The 17,213-nt window shown below is 44.5% G+C and overlaps 1 protein-coding gene across 5 annotated transcripts in view; it reads right to left on the bottom strand.

Moving 5' to 3' along the window:
- Positions 1-17,213, bottom strand: part of Nsmce2 (NSE2 (MMS21) homolog, SMC5-SMC6 complex SUMO ligase) — a 273,683-nt gene that overhangs the window by 255,587 nt on the left and 883 nt on the right. For all 5 annotated transcript variants that reach the window (XM_045144559.1, XM_045144558.1, XM_045144560.1 and 2 more), the window contains exon 2: positions 11,641-11,807. In XM_045144559.1, coding sequence (XP_045000494.1) covers positions 11,641-11,788 — 148 coding nt within the window. In that variant the 5' untranslated portion in view covers positions 11,789-11,807. The remainder of the gene's footprint in view (positions 1-11,640; positions 11,808-17,213) is intronic.

The following is a 17,213-nucleotide window of genomic DNA, read 5'->3' as shown; positions in this document are numbered from 1 at the left end:
TTTTATTCTATTTGTTTGTTTGCAAGCAGGGATACAAAAGAGACAGAAAAGGGGGGTGGATGGGCATTCCAGGTACTCCAGCCACTGCAAACGAACTCCAGATGCATGCGTTACCTTGTGCATCTGGCATTATGTAGGTACTAGGGAAGCGAACTCAGGTCATTAGGCTTTGCAAGCAGGCATCTTAACCACTGAGCCATCTCTCCAGCCCTCATTTTTACTATTTAGGTTTAGTGTAATAATTCTATCATGTCCATAATCCTAAACTCTTGCAATAAAGAAACCTAGTTCATGAAAGCCAACAACTGTCTTCTAAGAAGTGTTCTGGCGCCATCTAGTGGCAAGTTTCTACCACATGCACTACAAAGAGACCCACCCAGGACCAATTGCATACTCAATCACATGGGCTCACTCACTGCTCAAAATCTGGTGGCAGGGCCCAGCAGTTTGTCCCAAGAAGCCCTCTCAGTGGTTCCCATGCACCCTCAAGTTCGAAAACTCTGGCTCACAAGATTCAAAATTAAGTGCAAAGTCTTTGGCTTATTTTCTAATTCTGAACAGTAATTTATTTCTCCTCATTCAGGAGCCAAATGTTTTTATTAAGGAATAGACTAAAAAGCCATGTTCTACCACAATGGCATAGGGTTTCAACCCCAGGTAAGTATCAAGTAGGTCTAGCACCTCAGGGCTTTATCCTCAGGAAACCCACTTCAAGGTCAAGACAAAAAACAAAAACAGGGGCTGGAGAGATGGCTTAGCGGTTAAGCGCTTGCCTGTGAAGCCTAAGGACCCCGGTTCGAGGCTCGGTTCCCCAGGTCCCACGTTAGCCAGATGCACAAGGGGGCGCAGGCGTCTGGAGTTCGTTTGCAGAGGCTGGAAGCCCTGGCGCGCCCATTCTCTCTCTCTCTCCCTCTATCTGTCTTTCTCTCTGTGTCTGTTGCTCTCAAATAAATAAATAAAAAAAAATTAAAAAATTAAAAAATTAAAAAAAAAAAAAACAGACCTAGACCTTAATCCCAACACTTGGGAGTCTAAAGTGGAAGGGTTGCTGTGAATTTGAGGCCAGTCTGGAGTTACAAAGTTAGTACCAGTTCAGCCTGGTCTAGAGTGAAACCCTACCTAAAAAAAAGTTATTAAAACTCAACAGCTACATGGAACAGACCCAACATCAACTGGTATCAGGATATGAGGTTAAAGCACAGTACTGAAGCTTAAGAGGATGAGGTGCCCACCTAGGAACACAGGAAAAGCCAAGAACAAATTAGTAAACTTTAATAATGAATAACAGACACCACAGGGCAAACCACCATACACAACTGTCCTGTGCCACTGTGCTAAGAAGCCAAGAGAAAGCAGATCTGACAAAGTCTTGCTAAACTATTTCTTCTCCAGTGCGGTCTTAAAGGAGAAACTACTTTCCTTAGATAACAACATAACCCATTAAGTCTCAGTATAAGAGTACTACAAAGTACTACATGGGAGCATTGCTTTGAATTCAGCTTAGCATTAGGCACTTTTTGGAGGGGTGAATTTTAAAACTTATCTACTTATTCGTAACGCTCCATGCTTACAATTTAGAAATTGTGTGGCCACTGGCTCCCTGTTGTAAACAGCACCCCTCCTTCTGGCCTTCAAGGAGACCAATTCTGAGGGGCTAGACTTGCAGCTCCATGCCTCAAACACAACAGAGAACATCAGACACTTGCTCTACTGATTGGTTTTTATTTTGTCCTACCAATCTACAAGCTTAGACACACAGTCCAACTAGTTATTTATAACACTGTAAGTACTGTCCATGGTGAGTTCTGACAATTTGTAAGTATTGTCTTAAATATATTTTATTTTTATTTATTTATTTGATAGAGAAAGGGGGAGAGAGAGAGAATAAGACTGGGTGTGTTAGGACCTCCAGCCACTGCAGATGAACTCCAAATGCGTGCACCCCCTGGTGCATCTGGCTAACATGGGTCCTGGGGAACTCAAACCTGGGTCCTTTGGCTTTGTGGGCAAATTCCCTAACAGCTAAGCCATCCTCCCCAGTCCTATAAGTATTGTCTTAAAATCCCTGTCATCTCAAAGAAGGCTCCATTGTGCAGCACAAAGGTCCACCAGCCACACAGCAGCTTTCCCAATTCAAACACTGCCGGCCATTGATTAGATGTCAGCTTGGTCAAAAAATTGACTTTCTCTAAGGGGATGCAAATAACTTATATGGAATCCTCCAGTTGCAGACAATGGAACACTCAGGAGCCATAGATGGTTGTTAGAAAATTTTCAGTGCCAGGAATGGGATACCTGCAGTGAATTGCTGGCTAGAGAAGTCCCTGATGCCCCCAAAACATTATAGACCATTGCTGAGGCCCTTGGTTTCCCACCAGGAATCGATGGTAAGACCCTATTGCTGAAGACTCCACATACTTGGACTGCAAGGCCACTGAGAAATCCTGCTGAACCTCCTCCATGTAGACCAGCTGACAGAAAGATGGAAGAAGCCATTCTACATGTAGTTCAATGTGAGAAAGAGAAATCACCTGTGAAGATACTCAACAGTGGACACTGCAAGCCTTATAATTGGCCAGCCAGGCCAAATGAGCCAACGGGTGCAATAGTGGCACATCTGTCATGGTGGAAACCAACTGCCCTCCAATTGGACTGCAGCCCGCTCCATGGGGGGCAGAATACATCCCTGATACTGAAAACTTAAAACAGGGGTAGTCATGAGCCCTAGGGGTGTAATATCTGCTGATATCTGGGTAAGTGTATATACTATGCTTATCAAACTGCCCAGGAAGCACTTCTCTTAATATTTATACCCTTAGATTAATGCTACTCTCACTTTGGGTAGAGAATCTTCTCTTTTCAGATGGCAGTGACCTTGGGATGACTCAGAAGGTATCATAGTGCTGGAAAGAAGTGACTGGAGTACTGAGAAACATCTCAATCACACCTTCCAAGGCTCAGGGTCTAATGCGGAAGAGGTGGTGGAAAGAATGTAAGAGCCAAAGGAAGGGTAGGACTCCTTACAACATGTTCCTTCAGGCACAAAATGGCCTGGATATCCATGACCTCACAGTGCCTGACACTACCTACACAAGACCATCATAAAAGGAGGAAAAGATCATGGCATCAAAATAGAGACTGATTGAGATGGGGAGGGGATATGATGGAGAACGGAATTTCAAAGGGGAAAGTGATGGGGGGGAGGGTATTACCATGGGATATTTTTTAAAATCATAGAAAATGTTAATAAAAATTGAGAAAAAAAATTGACTTTCTGACTTCTAAATAATCCAGAACAACACAAACTTCACATAACTTCAAGAACTTAAGAAAATGCACCCAACCACGCCTGGCACAGTGCTCATAGATGCTGCTACAATACAGACATGTTCCTCAAACAGCCATGTGTTAGAGACACTTCGCACCCCACCCCAACCACTCTTTCTGGCATTATTAGGAAGTATGGAGCCTTGCACAGGTAGATCCTTGATAGCAGTGCTTAGGTGGTTGGTGTCATGCCCTTGCAAGGGACTGTGAGTCCCTATTGCCTTCCCCCCTCTTCTGCTCACTGCAGTAAGGTAAGTGGTGACGCTGTGTCACATGTTCCTGTCATGATGAGCGCCAACAAGCCACAGCAACAGGGCCAAGAGATTATGGACTACAACTTCCAAAACTGTGAGCCAAAATAATCCTTTTTTCTTTATTCAGCAATCAACTCTAGTATTGTTATAGTCCCAAAAAGCTGACCAACATAGCTTTTGAGGACTACTGCCATTCAAATAGTTCTAGAAGGACAGTCTGAGCAGGAGGCAAGCAAGTGGGTTCAAATTCAACCCCCTGTGTGAAAGTTGGATGTGTGCCTTCAGTTCAGTTATTTCATGCCAGTGAGCCCCATCTCCCCGACTGCAATGAGGATTTATCTCACTCAGGGATTCACACCATACGCACCTTTACTCCCCAGGACAGCTCCCTTGTGAAGACAGCTGCATCAGGAGGCATGCCCCATCAAAAACAAACAAGATACTAACGGCAGGGTTACCCACATGACCAAGACACAAGCCAGATGCTTGTATGAAGATGAGAACAATGCTGGTAATTTATGCATGTGCACATATGTCTACATGCTTGTATGGACATGAGAACAGGCCTGGTGATGGATGCACGTGCACGTATGTCTATGTACTTGTATGCAGATGAAAACGAGGCTGGTGATGTATGCACATGCACATATGTCTATGCACTTGTATGAAGACAAGAAGAGGGCTAGTGATATATGCACATGCACGTATGTCTATGTACTTGTATGCAGATGAGAACAGGGTTGGTGATGTATGCACGCGCACGTATGTCTATGCACTTGTATGAAGATGAGAACAGGGCTGGTGATGTATGCACGTGCACGTATGTCTATGCACTTGTATGAAGATGAGAACAGGGCTGGTGATGTATGCACGTGCACGTATGTCTATGCACTTGTATGAAGATGAGAACAGGGCTGGTGATGTATGCACACGCACGTATGTCTATGCACTTGTATGAAGATGAGAACAGGGCTGGTGATGTATGCACGCGCACGTATGTCTATGCACTTGTATGAAGATGAGAACAGGGCTGGTGATGCATGCACGTACACGTATGTCTATGCACTTGTATGAAGATGAGAACAGGGCTGGTGATGCATGCACGTGCACGTATGTCTATGCACTTGTATGAAGATAAGAACAGCCCTGGTGATGTATGCATGCGCATGTATGTCTATGCACTTGTATGAAGATGAGAACAGGCCTGGTGATGTATGCACGTATGTCTATGCACTTGTATGAAGATGAGAACAGCCCTGGTGATGTATGCACGTGCACATATGTCTATGCACTTGTATGAAGATGAGAACAGCCCTGGTGATGTATGCACGTGTACATATGTCTATGCACTTGTATGAAGATGAGAACAGCCCTGGTGATGTATGCACGTGCACATATGTCTATGCACTTGTATGAAGATGAGAACAGCCCTGGTGATGTAAGCATGTGCACGTATGTCTATGCACTTGTATGAAGATGAGAACAGGGCTGGTGATGTATGCATGTGTACGTATGTCTATGCACTTGTATGAAGATGAGAACAGGGCTGGTTATGTATGCACGTGCACGTATGTCTATGCACTTGTATGAAGATGAGAACAGGGCTGGTGATATATGCACGCGCACGTATGTCTATGCACTTGTATTCACTTATAATTAGGGATACATGAGTGGAATGATCCATGGATATAAATGGAGTAGGCAGAATTTTTTACAATTATCTTCTTCTTAGGTTTTAAACATATCAGTGTATTTACTATGTGCTACCTATATGTCATGTCCATAGGGCAAAGCTGATAGCAGAGACAACTGACAAAAACCATGGTATCATACAGCATACACTCCAGACAGACACAGATAACAAATGATTAAATAAATATCTGATCCTCTATGTCAGGCTATAAGGTAGTGTTATGTAGTAGGAAGAAGAAATAAGCAGGCAAAAAGAGATTCTGAGAGGAGTGGGCTGAGGAACTTGCTACAATCTTAAATTTGAGGGCTTAAACCTGCCAGGCAAGTATTGATGCCCACATCTGCAAATGATGCTTATAGTTTACAAGTAACTTCTTGGATGCACATGCTGACAAGTATAAATGCAAACAGACTTATCCTGACAACAGAGGCAACAAGCAAAGGAAGCAGAGTGCCATCAAAATCACAGGAAACCTGCCACTAGCTCACTCCTCTGTCCTGTCCGACCCCAGGATGGCTGGACTCTCATTCTGAAAAGCTCCATTACCTAAAGCAGAGAGCACAGAGTGAATTCCAGGTCAGCCTGGGCTAAAATGAAACCCTACCTCAAAAACCCATACCAAAAAAGAAAAAAACAAGCACAGAGCAGAAATACCATACACCCTAACCACTACAGCCCCTACAACATAAAACTGGTATTTAAAGGACACTGATTAGGATTGCTGATGAGAATGAAGAGGGGGATAAGGAAAAAGAATATGCATTTTACTATGGGAAATCTTCCTACCTGCCTAAACTGATATAAAAAGGCTGGTTTAGAGCTGGAGAGATGGGCCAGTGGTTAAAGATGCTCACTTGTACAGCCTGGTGGCCAGAGGTCAATTCTCAGTACCCATATAGAGCCAGATACACTAACTGGCACATACATCTGGAGTTCATCTGCAGTGGCTAGAGGCCCTAGTGAGTTCATACTCTCTCTCTCTCTCTCTGCTTCTTTCTCTCAGTCTCTCTCTCTCTTAAATAAATAAATAAATGCTTTTTTAAGGACTGGTTTGCACTTTTTCCTTTTTATTTTTTTTGAAACAGGGTCATCTCAGTACATAGCCCAGGCTGACCTCTAACTCATGACTCCTGCCTTAGCCTCCAAACCACTGGGATTTCAGACACAGACTCCCTTGCCTAGATGATTTACACTGTACTGTGTTCCTCATCAAAACCATTATGACAATGTTTGCTGTGATTCATTTTAATTAGCACACTTCAATCTCTCCTGCAAAATATATTTCCCATCATAAGGTCATTTTATTTGTTAACTAAAAATCTACAATGACTAAACAGTCATGGGAAATGGGAGGACTATCAGGAAATAAGAGTGGAGTTTGTCTAGAGCTGGATTTTTGTTGTTGTTTTATTTATTTGAGAGCAAGAGAGGCAGAAAGAGAAAGAGAGAATGGGTCTGTCAGGGCCTCCAGCTATTGCAATGAACTCCAGAAGTATGTGCCACCTTGTGCATCTGGCTTACATGGATCCTGGGGAATTGAACTTGGGTCCTTAGGTTTCTCAGACAAGTGCCCTAACCATTTAGTCATTTCACCAGTGCTGTTATTATTTTTGATTTTCATGCTGGCCTGAAACTCACTAGATAGCCCCAGCTGACCTTATACCCACAGCCATCCTCCACCAAGTGCTAGGATGAAAGGTCTGAACCACCAGGCCCCACTCCAGGACTGAGTTTTAGCATCCACTAAGCATCATATTTTCTTGTATGCCCTTTTCATTTTTGCTATTAATTAAAAATATTCACTTATCTTTATTATTTTATTTGCAAGCAGACAGATAGTGATAAGAGAGATACTGAGAGTGGGTGCTCCAGGGCCTCCAGCTGATGCAAACAAACACCAGATACACATGCTACTTTGTGCATTTGCTTTTACGTGGTTAGTAGGGAATCAAACCAGGGTCATTAGGCTTTGCAAGCAAGTGCCTTAAACACTGAGCCATCTCTCCAGCCCCACCTGTTTCTTAATTGACAAAATATATCTGCAAATTGAAAACATGTTCAAAAGAGGAATACATTATGAAATGGCCTCAGCTCCTAAGTGCAAGAATTTCATAAGGCCTCATACCCAGCTGGATTTCCTTTTATGAAGGATAGATATTATGCTAGTTAGTATTTGTATGTATGCACATGCATGAGCACACGCATGCACATCTGTGCATGTACTTGTATTATATTTCATTTTCCTTTGTCCATTCACTGGTGGATACCAGCTGATTCCACGTACTATCCAGTGGAAACTGTTTCCTGGTTGGGCGAGGACTGAAGTGAGAACAAAGGAGTAAGATCTTAAGAGGGTGATTCTTAGAACACCAATTCTGCACATGTCAAAGATCAAGGACACTGACCCATCAGAGCTCAGACACTGCAGGCCTGACCCTCCCTGTGCACTCAGTGGCATTTCTCTCAGCCCGGCCTGTAAACAGCCACATGGAAGAGGAAACTCAACAGCTGTCACCCAGCCAAATACAAGTTTATGCTCTTGCCATTACAATAAGCCTGAAGGCAGAGTGCCTAGGATGAGCATAATGGCTCCAGAAGGTCCCAGCTACCTTCCTCCATGAGCAGATCCAACCCCATGTTCATAAGCAAAGAGGTGAATGTCGTGGCTTGAGAACATGCAAGTATACAGGATACATTATTAAGAACATCGCTAGCAAAATAAGGCAAGAGCTGATAGGCTGTTTAGTGACCGGAGCCAGTTCTTGAAATGGTAGAAATGAATCAGACCCAGAGGCATACAGGTTCTTTATTAGGACATCTGCTGAAGCCAGACGGAGAAGCGCAGCATCTCTGATACAGAATGGCAGGCCAGTGGCTTCCTGACAAAGGAAACATATCCAACAGACAAAAAGTCCCACTGCTCCCATGCAGGTCACTATATGCAAATCAGGGGTCCAAACTTCAGAAAAGGTCTAGTCCAGAACTAGTCAGTGCCACCTCCCCCAAGAAAAGAGGGTTCTAGCTGACAAGAGAGTATGTCCAAGCCTGACGGGTCAATGTCTGGTTCAGGTACAGACTGCTCATTGGTCATCTCTGTCTAAGCGCACAGCGTACATTACCAGGAGGTTGACCCTGGACTGTGCTGCCGGAGATGATACAAGTCGTGAGTCCTTGTCTGACTCTGCTGCTGAAAGTTCAGGACAGGTCCCTTTAGGGTGCCTGATCACTACCTTCTCACAGGTTGCCTTCAACTGTTTCAATTTCAGGTAAAGTTGTGGAATGTCATGCTAATACTAATACTAATACATACACACACACAGACACACACATACACACACACATATATTTTACCCTTAACAAAATAATGAGTATTTCTGTGCTTAATACCACTAGATGTGACTTAACTGTAAATGCTACTGGATTGGCATACTGCATTTCTGACTAAACCATAATGCTTAGGGCTGGGGAGATAACCCAGCAATTAAGAGCACTTCCTGTGCAAGCAGGAGGGCCTGAAGAGGCCAAAGAGACTGCTCGAGGTCAATTCCCAGAACCCACATAAACAACTGAGGATGGCCACACATGTCTGTAACTCCAGTCCCACAGGGGAACAGAGATTGGAGAATCTCTAGTGCTCGTGAAAAAATGGGCTTAAGAGTGATGAAGCAAGACAGCCATGTTCCACAGCAGCCACCACAGGACAGTGAATCCCACCACAGGAGCACTGCATGGGCAATACACACACATACACCACTCACACCACACCACACACAGCAGATTACACATCCAGCAAGAATAAAGGAATAAATAAAGCACCTGGGAGGGTGAAATGGGAGATGGCCAGCCTGGGCTACAGAGTGAGTTCCAGGGTAGCCTGAGCTAACCTCAAAAAAAAATTTTTTTTAATTGGGCTGAAGAAATGGCTTAGTGGTTAACACGCTTGCTTGCAAAGTCTAAGGATCCAAGTTTGATTCTCCAGTACCCACATAAAGCATCTGGAGTTAGTTTGCAGCAGTTGGAGGTCCTAGTGCATCCATTCTCTCTGCCTTTCTTCCATCTCTCTGTGCTTGCAAATAAATAAAACATTTTACAAATAAATAAATAAATAAAGAGTTACAATGCAAAAAAGGGAGCAATACTGGCAATAACATAAAGATTATACTACGGGTTTAATATATATAAAGTAAAAACGACTCTAACTAAAATTAAAAAAAAAAAAAAAACACTAGCCGGACATGGTGGCGCATGCCTTTAATCCCAGCACTCAGGAGGCAGGGATAAGAGGACTGCCATGAGTTCGATGCCACCTTAAGAATACAGACTGAAGAGCCGGGCGTGGTGGCGCACGCCTTTAATCCCAGCACTCGGGAGGCAGAGGTAGGAGGATCACCGTGAGTTCAAGGCCACCCTGAGACTACAGAGTTAATTCCAGGTCAGCCTGGACCAGAGTGAGACCCTACCTCGAAAAACCAAAAAGAAAAAAAAGAATACAGACTGAATTCCAGGTCAGCCTGGGCTAGAGTGAGATGCTACCTTGAAAAAAAAAAAACAAAAAAAAAACAAAAAACTGTACTTGGAGAGATGGCTCAATAGTTAAGGCACTTGCCTGCAAAGCCTAAGGACCCAGGTTCAATTCTCCAATACCTAAATAAAGCCAGATGCACAAGGTGGCACATGTGTCTGGAGATTGTTTGCAGTAGCTAGAAATCCTAGAGTGCCCATTCTCTTGCTCCTTCTCTCCGTCAAATAAATACATAAAGTAAAAATTTTTTTTTAAAAAAAACCTCTGTTGTAAATCTCTTGCTCAAAAAATTAATAATTCATCACAAGTGAACTCTCATCATTGCAGAGACCTGCCTTTGCTGGAATTCTTGACTTCAGCTCAGTCTCCCTGCAGAGTGAGTGATCACAGGGGAAGAGAGTACATGGAAATAGGACACTGGAAGTAACAGTGTCATAGACATTTAGAGGCCTTGTTTGTACACATCACACACTTTAGGCTGCATGCTCCTTGAAGTCAGAAAGCTTAATGCTTCTGCCTATGTGGTGGTTTGAAACAGATGTACTCCACAAACTCATGGGTTTGAATGCTTGATTCCCCACTGATGGCCATTTGGAAGACAGATCCTTGATGGAAGAGGTGCATCACTGGGGCAGGCCTAGAGGTGTGTCACAGTCAGCTTCAGTGGCTGAGATGAGCTGCCAAACTAGACAGAAAAGGATTTATTGAAGCTTACAGATCCAGGGGAAGTTCCATAATGGCAGAAGAAGCTGGCCCCCTTTCACACATCCATGCAGAGAGAAATGACACCACCATCACCATAAGCAAGCACACTATGGAACAGAACTCTGGCACCTCGCCTATCTCAGGCTGGAAGTCAGATCTACTTCCAAAGACACCTTAGGGCAGGACCCTAGGATCCACCCACTGGCACCTCCCCCAGCCAGGCAGCTAAAGATCTAAATTATGAGCTTTGATGTAACTCCTGAATCCACTGGGGCACATCCATCCAACTGCGTGCAGGCACTCCAGCCAGCTTCCCTGCTAGAGCTCGGCTCACCCCTGTGCTGCTCCCACCTGCTGTGGCTGAGGTGACGTCGAGCTTCCACTCATGACACGCTTCCCCTGTCGTCATGGAGCTTCCCCTCAAGACTGAAAGCCAAAATAAATTGCTTTCTCCCATCAGCTGCTTCTGGTCTCTCATTCTGTGCCAGCAATGCAAAAGTAACTGCATCAGCCCGTAAGTTTCTAGTGCAGGGCTAGAAAGATGCCTCAGTGGATAAGAATGCTAGCTGCACAAGCATGAGGGCCTGAATTTGATTCTTGGCACCAAGCAAAGAGCAGCCTCCAAACCCAGGTCTGTGGGGGGAGGTTGTGGGGGGACAGGAGAGCAGGGACAGGAAAATGTGGCCGTCTGACGAAACAGGAGCTCCAGGCTCAGCACAGACATCACCTCAAGGAAACAACACAGAAGAGCCACAGTTCTCCTCTGGGCTCTGCATGCGCACACACAGGGTGTGTATGCATCTGTCCACACACTTTGCAGACACACCCCACCCACACACAACACGTACACACTCGCATGCCAAAAGAAAAACTTCTCATGCATTCTTTAGTGAAACATAACCACAGGAACACCCAGGAACGAGTCCATCTCATTGCACCCTCGGTACATTACTAGACAGTGTACAACAAGATGTCCACAGGGATCAAATGACTGTCCCAACAATTCTCAAAAGGCATCCCTAAAGTAGTGCTACAACACACTATCACTTCCACATAGACAGACAGACAGACACACACACACACACACACACACACACACACACACACATACACACACACGAGTTTCAGGTATTACTTACTCTGAGTCTCCACAAGGTCCAAAGCAACACTAGAGACTGTGTCCATTCCAGAGCTGATACACGACTGGAAGTTTCTTAAAGAGGAGAGAGCAGACTCTATGCCACTGAAGGATATAAAGCCGGCACTGGTGCTGGACCGTCCAGGCATCTTGAGATATTACCTAAAACTTCAAACACAGTAATGGATTGAGCGTCAGAACAACTGCCTGGGAAAATGGCACAGCTGTAAAGGTTCCTATTACTGCATCTAATATTGTGTCACTTTGTTACCTGCATTCAGTATCTTTTGAGAGTACATCAAATCATTGTGCCACCATCTGGGTTACCAAACAGAAAGGCACTCAATACAGGGGAAAGAGGCCTCGGTTATGGCTCAGTGGATAATGTGCTTGCTGTGCAACCTGAGTTCATGAAGACCTGAGTTCAGATACCCAGCACCCACACAAAATGCCAGGCATGGGTGGCACATGACTATGACTCCACTACTGGGGAGGCAGAGATAGAGGACCACTGGCTAGCTAATTTAGCCACACTGGTGAGCTCTAGGCTCAGGCTCAGCAAGAAGCCACCTCAAAGGCAAAGAGTTCCTGAGGAAGAAAGCCCCACCTGACATCAACCTCTGGGCTCCATAGGCATGTGCCCACACACCAGCCTAAGCACATGTACATCGACATGGACATGCACACACACAAACACACATGTGTATAAGGTCATTATCTTCATATTATAAATGAGAGAGAATATTGTCTTCCAAAAGATTGCTTGATTCTCTAGAGAATTTAACAACAGCCAGTTCTTAAACTATGCATGATATAGTTTCCTAAAAAAAAAAACAAAACTAAAGCTTAATAAGGTGAGGTTTGTTTTCTTCATCTTTGTGTGTGTTTGTGTGCGTGTCCAGGCACGTGAGTGTAGATCAGAGGACAACCTTGGGTGCGGTTCTTGCCTTCGACTTTGTGTGAGGAATGTCTTGCTTGCCAATGTGTACACTGGGCTAGCTGGTCCCCACACTTCTGAGGAAGCTGTGTCTGCCTCCCCTCTCTCCACAGCTCTCCAGCTGCATGTGGGTTCTGGGGTCTGAACTGAGGTCAGCGTACTTGCATGGTAAGAGCTCTTACCCACTGAGCACCTCCCCAACCCTAAGGTGAAATTTTTTTAACAACTGTAAGTTTTATTACCTGACATAAGCAAGTTTTGAATGCAAAAAACAACACAATAAAATTCTGTTTAAAAAGATGGCCCTGACAGCTCCTCTGAGTTCTAAGAGGCTTATATACCTGGTGTTTAAGCAGACAGTAAAAGCAGAATTTCTGTATGGACTTCTTATCTTCTAGAGGGCTCTACTAGAGCAGCTGTAGTCATGACCTTCATTCCTTTCTCTATGTGATCTTCAAGCATCAGGTCTTTTTACTATTTTTTGGTAATTCTATACATGTATATATTTTGATCATATTCACCCCATTACCCTCTTGTCTCTCTCCCACTCCTGCTGATCCCCCTCCTCTTCTGGGTGCACATGTGTGTGCAGGAACACAAGTGCATGCAAGTGTGCATGTGTCCCAAGAAGTTTAATTAGAGCTGCTTACAGAATCATGGGTAAAGGGCTATTTACCAGAGCATGTGCCACCACTGACCACACCACTGAAGGAAATGTCTTGACCTCTCCCTAACCACAAGCTCCTCAGGAAGGGGTGGAGCCCCTCGCAAGTCCATGATGGAAAAGGAAATGGAAGGGGAAAGGGAAAGGGGAGAGGAAAGGGAAGGGGAAAAGGAAAGGGAAGGGGAAAGGAAAAGGGTAGCGGAAGGGAATAGGAAGGGGCAAGGGAAAGGGAAGGAGCAAGGGAAAGGAAAAGAGGAAAGGGAAGGGGAAAGGAAATGGGAAGGGAAAGGGTAGGGGAAGGGAATAGGAAGGGGCAAGGGAAAGGGAAGGGGCAAGGGAAAGGAAAAGAGGAAAGGGAAGGGGAAAAGGAAATGGGAAGGGGAAAGGGAAAGGAAAAAGGGAAATGGTATTTCGTCCCAGCAACAAGAGGGTAACTGATCCAGGCATGCAAACCAAGGAAAGGGTAGGCAGGAATTCAAAGCACAAACTGTTACTAAGAGCACAAGGCTCCAGATAAACCAGGGATGGTAGCACACGGCTTTAATCCAGCCACTCAGGAGGCAGATGTAGAGGATCACCGTGAGTTCAAGGACAGCCTGAGACTACAGAGTGAATTCTGGGTCAGCCTGGGCTACAGTAAGACCCTAATTGAAAAGAAAATTTTTAAAAAAGGTACTTTTTAAATAGCCTTCTGGCTTGGAACTCTCTATGTAGTCCAGGCTGACCTCAAATTCATGGCAATCCTTTAGCCTCCAAGGCTAAAATTACAGTCATGAGTTTAGAAAATCTTAATTTAGAAAACAGCTTCTTTGACAATTCCTAATGCTAAAACCTCCCAATCTTCCTCTTCCACCAGCTCCAAGAGCTCAGACCCCACTTCCTATGTCACTGAGGACCCAGAGGTTCCTCTCTTCTCACCTACCAGCTGCAGTTCCCACATTCTGCCTTCCCTCTTGAATGCACTAATTGTGCCTGCTATGAAGGCTACCCCCCCTCACTCACTCACTCACTTTCCACTGAATCATTGCCCCTTTCCCTACTCCAGGACATTCTTCCAGAATGCAAGAAAGTATTCTGCTTTCATTTCTGTTTTTTCCCTTTCCTGCATCATTCTCTATAACAAGCCAATGGACTATTCCTTCTCCCATCTTAAAGACATCCTTTGGCTAAAGATTGCTCAATGGTTAGGACACTTGCCTCTAAAGCCTAATGACCTGGTTCCATTCCCCAGTACCCACATAAAGCCAGATGCACAGACTGGCTCATGCATCTAGAGCTCATCTGCAGTGGCTAAATGCCCTCACAGTACCATTCTGTCCTATCTCTTCTCTTGGTGTGTGTGTCTGTCTGTCTGTCTCTTTCTCTCTCTCCTATCTCTATCTACTTGCAAATTAATTAATTTTAAAGAAAAATGTCTTTCCATCTTCCCCTCTGGCAGCCACTTGTTTCTTTTCACCTGACAGCAAAACTCTCCTATACACTTGTCTCTATTTGTCTTCAAGTCCTCTCCTCACACACACTCCTGAGTCACCTCTCCCTCAGCAAGGCCACTACTGCAGTCCTATCCCTCAGTCTCTCACAGAGCAGCGTTCAGTAGATGCTCCCTCCTCCTGCCGCAGCAGGACCTTCTTTCAGTCTCCACTTCATAGACACTATGCAGAGCTGCATCTCAGAACTGTTCATTCTCCTTCTACCATATGAATAACTGCACTTCTCCATCTGCCCTCCATCTCACCCTCTGCTAGGGTCTCAAGGTGTGCCCCCACCTCAACATATCTGTTGCTGTCTTAATGCCCAATGTGATGGTCTTATGAGGTAGGTCCTTTGAGGAAGTGATCAGATCCTCCTTTGTGAGTGAAAGCAGTAGCCTCAGGAAAGATGCTCCAAAGAGCTGCTTTGCCCATCCACTGTGTGAGAAGAGAACACAGGAAGGAAGCGCTATCTACCAGCCAGAAAGCAAGGCTTCACCACACAGTGAATCGGATGTTTCCATTGTTTCTACCTGACTTAGAGCAGTGTGAAAAGACTCTAATACCACTTCTCACAGCTCAGTTTAACTTGGTGGTTTTGGGGGTTGAGGTGGGTGAGAGGGTTGCTCCTCCCCCAGGAAGCATTTAACAACATCTGGAGGCAGTTTTGGTTTTGGCACTGGGGATGAGGGCACCTATTAGCAGAGGCCAGAATTACTGCAAAATATACTAGAAGTAAAGAACAATCCCATAACACAGAATCTCATCTGAACCAAAATGTCAACACTGCTTTGGTTAAGAAACACTGACTTAGCCAAGCATGGTGGTGCATGCCTTTAATCCCAGCACTTGGGAGGCAGAGGTAGGAGGATCACTATGAGTTCAAGGCCACCCTGAGACTACATAGTGAATTCCAGGTCACCTTGGGTTAGAGCTAGACCCTACCTGAGGAAAAGAAAGAAAGAAAGAAAGAAAGAAAGAAAGAAAGAAGGAAGGAAGGAAGGAAGGAAGGAAGGAAGGAAGGAAGGAAGGAAGGAAGGAAGGAAGGAAGGAAGGAAGGAAGGAAGGAAGGAAGGAAAGAAACCTCTTCCTCCAGTGAGACTGATGTTTTTGTTCCCATTACCTGTAGTCTCCAGGACAGTTTATAACAAAGTCATCTCCTAGCGGGCTGTTTTGTTTAGAAGGTTGCGTGTACTACCTCATTTCCCCTGGCAAAATTGGAAGATTTGCTCTCAGCAGAAATAATTATTATGGGGGCAGGAGAGATGATTAAGGCATTTGTCTGCAAAGCCAAAAAATCCTAGTTCTATTCTCCAGGACCCATGTAAACCAATGCACAAGGAGGCACATGCATCTGGAGTTTGTTTGCAGTGGCTAGAGGCCCTGGTGTGCCCATTGTCTCTTTGTCTCTTAAATAAATAAAAAAATACATATAATATATATTTTAAGAGAAATAATTATGCAAAAAAACCTGAAAACACTACTTTAGGTTCCATCTTCTCAACAGTGGCATTACAGGGGGCACAGCAACATGCTGGCTCACCTCTTTTAAATTCAAGGTGGACGGCAACCAGAGCCAGGCTCCTTTCAACACACCAGGATGTGTCCATCTCTCTGAAGCTCCTCACCTACGCAGACACTCCTCTCTTCCTCGTGCTCCCACTATTCCTAATACACACACCTCCTATTTTAAAACTCGTCACAGCTATTTGACTGTTTGTCACTCCTTAACTCTGGGACCTCATTAAAATGGAAGGCTGACATACTCTAGATGATATAAAACAACTCACAAAATAGGTGATCAAAAAGAATGTGTTGAGTTATGAAAGTAATAATTAAAGCCCGGTGTGGTGGTGCACAACGTTAATCCCAGAACTCGGGAAGCAGAGGTAGGAGGATCATCATGAGTTTGAGGACACCCTGAGACTACGTAATGAATTCCAGCTCAACCTGGGCTAAAGTGAGACCCTACCTCAAAAAAACAAACCAAAAAAAAGTAATAATTAAAAAACACCAATTCTGGCTGGAAAGATGACTCAACAGTTAAGGCACTTGCCTGCAAAGCCTAACAAACCAGGTTTTATTCCCCAGTACCCATGTAAAGCCAGATGTACAAAATGGCTTATGTACCTAAAATTTGTTTTCTGTGGCTGGAAGCCCTTGCATGCCCATACTGTCTGTTTCTTTTCTCTCTGCTTGCAAATAAATAAAATAAATAAATAAATACACCAGGTTGGAGAGAAGGCTGAGCAGTTAAGGTCCTCACCAGTAAACCTAAGGACCAAAGCTCTATTCCACAGCACCCAAGATGGTATATGTGTCTGGAGTTTGTCTGCATGGCTAGAGGTCGTGCCCATCCTCTCTATCTGTGTCCCCCCTCAAAATAAGTAAATAAATAAGTAAAATATTTTTTAAAACAAAGCCAATTCCATGTGTCAATGCAGAACACACAGCTCTCACCATGGCCAGGGAACACAGATTCAGGTTACCCCAAATTCAACCTT

The sequence above is a fragment of the Jaculus jaculus genome, chromosome 2 (assembly GCF_020740685.1).
Source record: "Jaculus jaculus isolate mJacJac1 chromosome 2, mJacJac1.mat.Y.cur, whole genome shotgun sequence".
Classification (NCBI taxonomy): Eukaryota; Metazoa; Chordata; class Mammalia; order Rodentia; family Dipodidae; genus Jaculus; species Jaculus jaculus.
Note: the sequence above shows the minus strand (reverse complement) of the source record. Positions and strands in the feature narration are given on the sequence as shown.